This window comes from Leiobunum rupestre, chromosome 9, assembly GCF_980474605.1.
Source record: "Leiobunum rupestre chromosome 9, qqLeiRupe1.1.hap1, whole genome shotgun sequence".
Taxonomy (NCBI): Eukaryota; Metazoa; Arthropoda; class Arachnida; order Opiliones; family Sclerosomatidae; genus Leiobunum; species Leiobunum rupestre.
This window is the reverse complement of record NC_143392.1, coordinates 23,162,250-23,173,037: the sequence shown is the minus strand read 5'-3', so window position 1 is coordinate 23,173,037 and position 10,788 is coordinate 23,162,250. Positions and strand designations below refer to the sequence as shown.

Sequence of the window (10,788 nt, the reverse complement as noted above, 5' to 3'; positions counted from 1 at the left end):
CGACCCCTTTAAGTATAAAGACGTCAGATAGAGATAACTGTCGCCATCTACTCTCGCTGTTGGCACTGGCAATTTGGCAAAGTTAAAGTTTTAAGAGTAAATGGATACGTTCGTTTTAAAATGCGTTAGCTAACAAGATTAATAAATACCGGTATGCATTGTGTTGCTTCAAGGTGTCAAACTAAGAATGATCTGTATTGTTGTTAAATATGGCAATGAAAGACGCGGAGCGAAAACCGTTTATCGACAAAACTGTACAAATTAGACCGAGGCTTGGGCCAAATTTTCCTTATATTTTTACATACGCTGGTCTTTTGAATGTCTTCCAATTGGTAAGGAGATAATATGTGGTAACCAAAATTGTACTTATTATTATTTACGGTGATTAATTCAATACAGTTGGGTAGTGGAGTGTGCCTTGGAGTCACATTATTTAACTGTCAACCAGCTTATCAAGGCAAAATTGGAAGTTTCATGGGGAATTACAGCGAAACCTTTTTCGTTTTGTCAAATTTTGGATCCTTGACTTCCGTTACTTTGCTATTTATGTGCAATACCATTTCAGCTACTGTATTTAACGAAATAAGTAGGACAATGCTGGTATGCATTTCCCTTTCTCATATCATTGGAAAAGCATTGACACTTTTTCATTTAAGGGTGTTGTGTATAATGGTGGATTATTTATTCTAAATATGATGTCAACCATAATCTTCTTTCATTCAATTGAATCTGAAATGAATCCCGTCTTTCAAAATATGGAATACAATTGGAAATTTGCTCTCTCAGTTAGTTGGAATATTAAAAATAAATTCATCGCAATATAATCACATTTGAACATTTCTGTTTTAGATTATTGGAATCATCAATTCGGCTGTGTTTGGATTGGGCATTGTTGATTCTTACAAAAAATGCATAAGGGCCAGATTTTTTTAGTATTTATTATATTTTGCAGTTATATTAACAAATATATCATAACTAGGAAAATTACTCTGTTTTTATCTGAAGACAATTCTATTTTTATTTAATTAGAAATAGTAATTTTTTATATAATTCAATATAACGAAAAGATGTTTTTTAACCCAATCAAATAAATATTTTTCTAATGTTTAAAACCAGATTTATCTGTAAACTATAAAAAGCGTCTCTTACATTTTTCTACCCGTACTCTTTCCCAGTAAACATTTTGGAATCATTTCAAAATAACTGCAATTGTTTTAGATAAAACAATTTTGGTATTTTAGCGCTTCATTTTTAACTAAAAATAGAACTATCACCCAGCACACAGAAACATTTATCTGGGAATGTTTTATACAGCTATACCTATGTTCATAAGTAAATAAGATATTTATATACTTTTAAGACATGGTGTAAGCGATATTATTAACGTTCGTTATATGTTTAAATTTGTAAGAGTCTTAGTAATCTATTGTTTTATATAACAAGGGAAGTATATAATTTATGCTATAACATAAGTAACAATTATACAAAGTATGACTTTAATTGATTTCCAATTGTTTTAATATTAATTTTCGACACTGAAACTCACCCAGCTTTCAAAATGAGTTGTATATTACGGGGATCAACTACCTCTCTGTCCTTCTACCCAAAAATATGATTTTGAATGCTAATGGACTCATGACAGATATTTTTCGAGGGAAAAGTGTATTTTTATCCAACAAATATTTTGGAAATTGGGCCATTTGCATCTAATCTGGAAGTATTTTATTTATATCCACTTGGATAAAAATACACTTTAATCTCGTAAAATATTTCCGTCGCGAGTCTGTTAGCATTAAAAATCATATTTTTGGGTAAAAGGACAGAAAGATAGTCACCCCCCCTATATTATTGTCCTTGGTTGTAGTATATTTCACGTTGAGCTTATTAAGACACTAGGGGGGCTCTATGCTGAACTAAACCTTGATTGCGCAATAGCTCTGAAAATCAGTGGTGATGGACTTTGGTCTTACTTTTTTATTATGTTACTTATGCTCAGAGTGAAAGCAGTCTCCCCAGCGCCTCCTACGGTTATTCGCCAGAAACATGTTCTGACACAGGCTCCTTCTGATTTTTTATTATTATTATTATTACCAGTATAAGAGATTGCTACTATTGTTTATAATTATTTTCACACACTTATGGAAAATAATTATAGATTTACGCTCTTACATTAGGTAAAATATGGTTTTATAAATACGCAATGTATTTCTTATGATAATATTTGGCGATAAATCCCAAAAAATTGGCAAGAGTCAGAGTGATGTCTATTTTTGGCCAACTAGGTAGGAACTCCCTGACAAATGTATTTCCCCGTCATCAAACCACAAATTTTGAAACATTGCGCGTCGAAATTGCGTAGGAGGAGAACCACGTGATCGATGACGTCAGGGAGGATGAGCTGTACTCTTTAAAGCGACGATGCTGTCTCTGATATTTACAATATTTCTGGCTGACTTCCTGCGGAAGGGCCCCCGAGCCAGCCTGGAAAGCGGCCTTTTTCCCCCACACCCTCTGCGTGGCGCGCGAATCGGGTCAGACGAGAGAACTAAACTCCTTTGTCGAGGAAAAATCGGGCGCGGGAAATCGAGCGCTTTCTTCGTAATTAGCTGTGTTTCTCGTAATTAAGTTAAATTTAATTAATTAATCAAAATGTCACACTCCGTAACGGTAACGAGAACGGTGACCACGTCGTCCGCTTCCATTATAATGGTCAACTCCGGTTACTGCAGGTCAGCGACCGGACTACTCAAAGTATTTGAAACGGTCAGTGGCAACTTGTTTATTTTGATTTATTCTTAGACATTCGTTGTAGAGCATTATGGTGGTAGTTGGTTGTCGAAGGCGGATCGTGGTAGTAGTCTTTGGGAGGGTAAACGTCATTGGGAAAAGTCCAAATTAGGTTTTGTTGATATTTGTAGGCCACGCCCAAAAACATTAATCTGAAGTTTTACATTTTAACCGGCGTATTTTTAATTTGAATTTAATATACAGTTTAATTAGGAGAGTCACAAATAGTAACGGTATAGGAGCTATTAGCGTAGGTGTCAGTAAATGTAGATTGCGCAATAACGCGTCAAAGTGGGACATTCCAGTTTTTGCGTCATACTACCGCCGCTCGCGATATTTCCTCGATGCATAAAGTTTTAATGGTTTTTGTGTTTTGATTATTTTGGTGGTGTTTTTTCACCGGTGCAGATCGTGGGAGCCGTGTGTTTGGCCCTGATCGCCTACTTCTGTCGCTATCCGTACAGCTCCAATTACTACCACTCGACGGGTTTCTTTGGCGGCAAAGAAGAGGCTCTGTTCTTCATCGTCGCTTTCGCCTTCTTGGTTACCACTTTCCTGCTTTTGGTGTCTTGCCTCATCTCCCTGTCGTCGGCCACCATTCTACCCAAATCGACTTTCGTAAGCGCGAGTTCATTACAATCTTATCTCCACCACCTACGATTAAGTACACCCAGAAGTATATAATACGCTCTTACGACGGAAGTATCCACATCCCGATTATGCTAATGTATTAAAGATATTATATTGATTTCCTAAAAACAATAATTTATTAATTCCTTCAGTAGTAAAGACAATTTTTAGCGTTGCTCCCAATCCCCCACATGCTCCAACCGTAAGGTCCTTCCGACTAAAGTAAACTTATCAAAATATAAGCAAACGATGCAAAAATTATATTAAAATGCAAGTATCATTATTTATAGAGTGAAATTTACGAATAACGATGAGGAAAAACTAATAGCGCCTGCTTTAGCCGCTACCTATCTAGGTTTCAATGGCGAACCAAAGGGGGCGTAGCGATAGTTTTCGGTCGAGAATACACGCGATATTTTTTTAGCCCTAATTCGGTGTACACATCCGCGATTTGGCGGAAAATTAGCACCCTTTGTAACGCGAACCTGTGAAGTACATGTTTTATTTTAATGATTATTTATCGCGTGGGTGGTGTCTAAGGCTTCGTGCCCACACCATTTGTGTTCTTTAAAATAAAAATACTACGTCTCGCGCAGAGAGATATTATAAACTTCTGGTACATCCTACCAAAGATAATATAAACCTCGTACCCCATACTAGATTCGAATTCTATTTGACGGTTTTTTAACGAAGTGTTTACCCACTTCCAGCACGTGACCTCCGAAATGTCGGGCTCCATCGGTCACTGCCATAGTCCTATATCGGCCAACTTTGATAAGGCTTTGTTGCGCGGACAGCATGCAGCGCGTCATCGAAGTCGGCTGTCATAGGACAATATGGAGGCCGACATTTTGGAGGTCACCTGCCGGAAGTGGGTAAAGGCTTCGTTACAAAACCGTCAATCCGAAAGCTTTCTAATTTCGAATCTAGGGTACGAGGTTTATATTATCTTTGATCCTACTTTGGAAATAAAAACTGTATATATAACAAGATAAGGCCGATGAATTGAGAATGTAACCGCATCCTTTACGAAAAGGGTTCTACTTCAAACTGACGTATGTGGGCGTTTCTAGTTTTATCTGAAATAGTGTTGTAAGTCGGAATATTTTCCGGAAAATGACCGAGGCCTTTTTTCCAGAACATTTTCCATATTTTTCCGAAAAAAATTAAAAAAAAGTTTTCATTCCATGATTAGTCTAATATTGTTTGCAAAGGACATCGCACTTCTTCTATGGGATTTGGCTTTCGACCGATTTTTTTAAAAATTTAAACATGTTGGGCTTGATCAAAGGAGCAAAATTGTCCATTGCCATTTTTTCCTAGCTCCTATAGTTTGGCCAGTAGCAGCGGTCAAAAGTGGGCGAAACTATAGTTTAGTCTATTTGTTAAAAGAAGTCTCGGCCCATCGCTTAGCGCTCTATGTTTGCGCGTCGCTAGTCCGGACTCACTATCAATAGAGATTTCTTGCCGAAATTCCGGGTGCGTCCCAAAACCGAGCGTCGTATTTGGTTTCGTTCTGTTCGTACGACTTTCTGATCGCACGATGAACGAACTCTGTAGATAAATAGTTAAGTATTGAGTCTTAACTGTCATGTGACCGTGAGTCCGTGACTTTAACCGAGTATGTGCTTTAACGATAAATAAGTGTTTGATCTGTTGTTGAGTGGGACTGTTTCTTACCTATGAGCGAGTGTTGAATGTGGGATTCAACGAAACGGTTAATCATATATATTCTGATTTCTTTAGTATTTCCAAGAATGTATTTATTTATTCTCAGGGAGAATGAATATGTTGAGATTATTTTTAGCATTTCTCTAATAGTTCTTTTTATAAAGTAACGTGGACTTCTTGTTGAAATGTTGCTCTTACGTCACAGTCTCTTACTTTGAAAAGCCTACGAGCGCGCGCTACAGTCGCGAGGAATATAGCTTTTTCTAGAGCGCGTGCAAATCGCTCGTGCGAGGAATACACTAATAAAGCTGGGTCTTGTGACGTAAGAGCAACATTTTAACAAGTTGGGCAAGACCACTTTTTATTTTATAAAATCAACTATTCCACCCGTTGTGCCCCCCGGTATGCTCCTCCGTTTAAAATAAATCCAATTCGTCCTGCAATCTCATTGGTTATTAAAAATTACGTTTTTCGACGCGATTAACGCTACTGCGAGGACGCAAAAAATAAGACCGCCTCCTTTCACCCCCCCCCCCCCCCCCTCTAGCGTGAAGGGGGGCTCAACGTGTCCGTCGAGCGTCTCAACATATTCATTCTCCCTGAGAATAAATAAATGCATTCTTGGTATTTCTTTTATTTTATTATTGCTCATAAAATATTGAATATTAAATAATTCCACGTACGAAAATTCATCGAATAATAAGTTGCGAGAAAAGAAATAATGAAGTAGAGGTGTAAAAATCTTGGCAAGAAAACTCTATTGATAGTGAGCCCGGACTAGCGACGCGCGAGCGTAGAGCGCTAACCGATGGGCCGTGACTCCTTTTAACAAATAGACAAAAGTTTTGTCCACTTTTGACCGCTTATACTGGACAAACTATAAGAGCTAGGGAAAAATGGCAAGAGACAATTTTGCTCCTTTGATCAAGCTTAGCAACATGTTTCATTTTGAAAAAAATCTGTCGAAAGCCAAATCCCATAGAAAAAGTGCGATGTCCTTTAAATAAAGCGGCATTTTCGCCTCATTTTTTCGAATCTAAAAGTAAAACTAAACCTCTAGACTAGTTTAAACTGATTAAGAATGTAACACTATTAATGTATTGTAGTATGTTTACTGTTATTAGACATTTTATATCGATAAAAAGATAAAACATTAAAAACACTTAATAAGTAATTTATGTTTAAATTTTTATTTTTCCGATTTACGGTAAATTTTCTGGAAATTTTTCCGGAAAATTAACAACTCTAATCTGAAATGTAAACCGTGGTCATACAAAAACACTGATGAAACCGCGATACGATTTGGTTTTAGAGTAAACTCTCGTAAGCGGCATTTTTTTCGCCCTCCTAACCAATTACTTGATGTAAGGATTTAGGTTTTCCCCTCTTTGTTATGATAAGGTCCAAAATAGTTTGAATAAGTCCCTCCGCGCAGCTGTTTGAACTCCGACGGCATTACGCGGCAATTTTTTCTTCTCCCTAAATTTGTAAAGCTTATTTAGCTTTCTTCCACCCCCCTTTCTCTTCCCCGTTTCCGACTAAGTTATAAAATTCGTACTGACGCTATTTTCGGAACTGATCTCGTTCTACGGAGTAAAACGTCTCCCCGAGAAGATGGAGAGGCTCAAGAGGAGGGGTGGCATTCGGGGGAGGTTAAGTGCATGGGTGTAGGCAGGGCGATGCCCCGCTTTCGGGTCATACTCCTGCCAAGGGGGGGGGGGGCTATTCCACCCACCTCGCTCTTCTTAAATTTAATAATTAAATTATAATTTGAGCCTGATAAAAGTAGAAAAAGTAGTTTGTGTAATAGAAATACTATTATAATTATCTTTAATATAAGTGTGTCTCGTATCTTTCGCGTGATAAATACCTACTTAATTACAGGGGCGGTTCTAGAAATTTTTTCTTAGGTGGGCCCATACTTCGGAAAATAATGGGTGGGGGCGGAAATCGAATGGAAGTTTCTATAAATCGTAAATTTTTGGGTGGGTACGGGCCCATTGGGCCACCCCATAGAACCGCGCCTGATTAATTACATATTTTTGGTGGATTTCAGACGTAGTTATAGACTTATGGGACATAGTTATAGATTTAAGGGACATAGTTATAAATTTAAGGGACATAGTTATAGACTTACGGGACATAGTTATAGACTTACGGGACATAGTTATAGACTTACGGGACATAGTTATAGACTTACGGGACATAGTTATAGACTTACGGGACATAGTTATAGACTTACGGGACATCGTTATAGACTTACGGGACATCGTTATAGACTTACGGGACATCGTTATAGACTTACGGGACATCGTTATAGACTTACGGGACATCGTTATAGACTTACGGGACATAGTTATAGACCTACGGGACATAGTTATAGACTTACGGGACATAGTTATAGACTTACGGGACATAGTTATAGACTTACGGGACGCGATTACAGTCTTACGGGACGCGATTATAGTCTTACGGGATGTAATTATAGACTTACGGCAATAGAAATTGTTCCCAGCATGTGTTTCTTCATGAAAAGTGTTGTACCTTTTTAATCCCGTGTTTTGGGTATATTTTTAGGAGAGTTTGTACCATTTTGTGGCATTCATATTCTATATCTCGGCCAGCATCGCTTTGCTCATCGAACTGAACAACCGGAACCACAGTCGCAGTTACTACAGAGAATACGGATACGAAGGAAAAATGGCCGCTGCGGTAAATCGAACCTTCATACTCGCAAATTTAAGGGCTTAAATTAAATAAGTTTAAATGTACCCAAATAATCTGATCCCACACTGTCATGGCGACTGGCGGGCATCCCGAGATACATAGCTGAACTATCAGAGATGGCAGGCTCTTCGTTCTAAAACCAGGCAACATTTTTTATTGCCAAGGTTTGGGACAAATTTTATTTCGTAAAAATAATATATACATTTTTTCGATATAATTAGAAGTTATTCTTTTCGCCGGTTTAAATTCGAAATCCCTGGCCGAGGCTCCGGATTGGCTGAAGTGATTACGTAAAACACAGGGAAGCCACGCCCATCCTAGACCCAGATGGTAGAAAGGGTAATTTATATAGTTCGATGTTCACTTATTGAAAATATTATATCATTAGAATCTCTTCATAACCTTTTTAAATTAAAATTAGAATTATCCAATTTGGTTTTAAAATAAACAAAATTTCGCATAACACAGGTGGGATCAATGGTTTAAGTCATATTCAAGTTTTTACTGATAGCGAAATGTTTTTTTATCCAGAAAACGCATAACGGTAACAAATTTCAGCGTAGTAGTTCTATTTTATCAAACTAGATGGCGCCAATTTAAACGTTTTTAATTGGACGATAATTAATGTGTCCTATTTTATTACAAAAAACTACTTTTAACATTACTTTATGCAAAAACTATAAACAGACGACCCAAGAAAAAAGAAACAAGAAAATTTTAGTTTTCACGGTTTTTAGGTGATTTAAAATTTCTGCGTTTCAGACTGCTGGCACCATCTGGTGAGACTTCGCGCATTTAAAAATAGACTTCTTGTATTGGTTAAGTAAATACGTTTCCCCTATGCGTTTTCTAGGGCGGACTTATTAATATACAAGTTCAAATCTGATTTATTTCTCGTGCACAGGCGCTGGGAATCTTAAACGCCGTTCTGTACGTCTTGAGTTTCATCTTTTCCATCCGAACCTTCCGCATCGCTTAAGACGCGGTGCAAACGTCATCCGTTCAATTTTTTATTCACGAATTTGTTTTGTCTTCACTAGTCCTGTTACACTTTTTAAATCGAATATAATATACTTAGACTGACGCTTGTCGTACGCACATTTAAACAAACTCGCTTTTAATCGTAAAAATATTTGTTATTATCGCGAATATTTATTTATTTCTACTTAGGGAGAAGAATGAATGTCGAGATAATTCACGGCCAACATGATCGAATTTCCCCCCAGGCACGAGCAGGGGGGAAGGAAACACGTCAACGGCGCGCGCTTCTATGGCGTCGGAAAACGTCAGAATTAGGGAACCAATGAGATACCGGCCTGATTTGATTTGTTTAAGTGGGAGGAGCTTACTGCTAGAGCGTGAGGGGGATTGAGAGCTAAGTCGCTAATAAATCTCAAAATAATCACTCTCCCTTAATATGAATAAATACATTATTTATAATACTGTTTATTTAACCGTTTCTCGCAACTCCATAATCACCAACCGTTATAGAGTTACGTATTATAATAACTGTAAATCGATTTCGTCCAAATGCCTATAAAACTTAAAAATGCCTCTAATGATAATTATACACTGTATGAAAATAAACCAACGGGCTTGTTTGTCTAAGCGTATTGCTTTGTTGAATATGATAAAGAGCTGAATTTGCAGATGTGGCGCCATCTACGGTAGTTTATCGAAAGCTGATATTTAAATTAAATACGGAGTTTCTCTTTTCCGATAGTAGATGGCGCGTTCGTCTATTCGGTGGCGCGGCTTGCGTAGACATAATTACTGACGTAGTATATTTCTTCCGTCTTACAAAGAATTATATCGATATTTAATAACGTTTTATTGACGTGTTTTACTGTTTTATACATGTTTACGCCGGAAGTAGGCCGAATTTTAAACCGTTTAATGTGCCATGACAATTTTTACTACATGTATTAAATGTATTTGCCTGAAAGAAACTGAACAATATTTTAATCTATAAATGTTTGTACTTAAAAAATACTCGTGTAATATTATAATAATCGTATTATCAGGGTTGTTGCTATTTGATTTATTTAAGAAAAATCATTAATTTAAATCACATAAAAGTTAATGAATTTTTAATATTATTCTTAAAACGTATTCCCAGCGAACTAAATTATAAATGGTAATTAAATTTATTTAATATTGAATTTAATTTTAATTTAGACACGAAGAAACATAAAACGATAGGATAAGATTTTTATTCGTTAGAAATATTCTAAATATTTGTGATTACGTTTTATAATAAGAGTTGGAGGAAAAATGTTAAATCTTATAAAAACAATTTAACTGTATCTTGTTTAAAACCATATTTAAATAAAAGTTGGAAGATTGCTAGAGTATTTGCTTAATAATCCTTTAAATAAAAGATCATTCATAGCCGATTATAGAGTTTGTGCTGCTGTGACTGGACATATAACCGGTTTGTCTATGGTTTCTTTTTATACTCGAAAAGTTGAGAATTTTCTATACATAGTTTGCACCTAAGGGAGGGGCCTGTGGTCTCCTTGGAAACCAGGAGGGGAGTGAAAATTTCAAACCATTTCGCGCGTAGCTACCAAATAGGTAGCCATTTTGTTGGTAATCTCATCAAAGCGACAAAACGTACGAAAATTTGATTTATACTTTCAAATTTTTAAATTGATATCGTTAAGGGCCTTAAGAAAACCCAGATAGGATTTTAAACCCGGGTTATTTAAATAAAATAGCAAATAACGACAGGAATATCTAAGAAAAGAAGTTAGCAAAGTTTATCTATTTTACAATTACCTTCGGTATTGAATAAAATGACAATTTTCGGTCTCCCATTCTAATGGAACTACTCGAACAATTTTAACTAGGCAATTAACAATTTTTAACGTGAAACTCAATTCTTAATCATTTAAAAATAATTAAAATCCACAAACAGACGATTGAAACTGTTAACCCTCGCGTTTTACTGAGAAATCTACACCAGCAAAA

General features: G+C 36.5%; 2 protein-coding genes across 2 annotated transcripts; both read left to right on the top strand.

Annotated features, from left to right (window-relative positions):
* LOC149926900 (uncharacterized) lies at positions 1–1,122 on the top strand. The gene is made up of 4 exons (XM_090158847.1): positions 1–332; positions 400–600; positions 657–785; positions 850–1,122. The coding sequence occupies exons 1-4, from the start codon at positions 210–212 to the stop codon at positions 931–933; spliced, it is 537 nt and encodes a 178-aa protein (XP_090014973.1). The 5' UTR covers positions 1–209; the 3' UTR covers positions 934–1,122.
* Positions 1,123–2,430: 1,308 nt separating this feature from the next.
* LOC149926899 (uncharacterized) lies at positions 2,431–10,119 on the top strand. The gene is made up of 4 exons (XM_090159181.1): positions 2,431–2,763; positions 3,196–3,405; positions 7,666–7,800; positions 8,720–10,119. The coding sequence occupies exons 1-4, from the start codon at positions 2,650–2,652 to the stop codon at positions 8,792–8,794; spliced, it is 534 nt and encodes a 177-aa protein (XP_090015307.1). The 5' UTR covers positions 2,431–2,649; the 3' UTR covers positions 8,795–10,119.
* Positions 10,120–10,788: the final 669 nt, after the last annotated feature.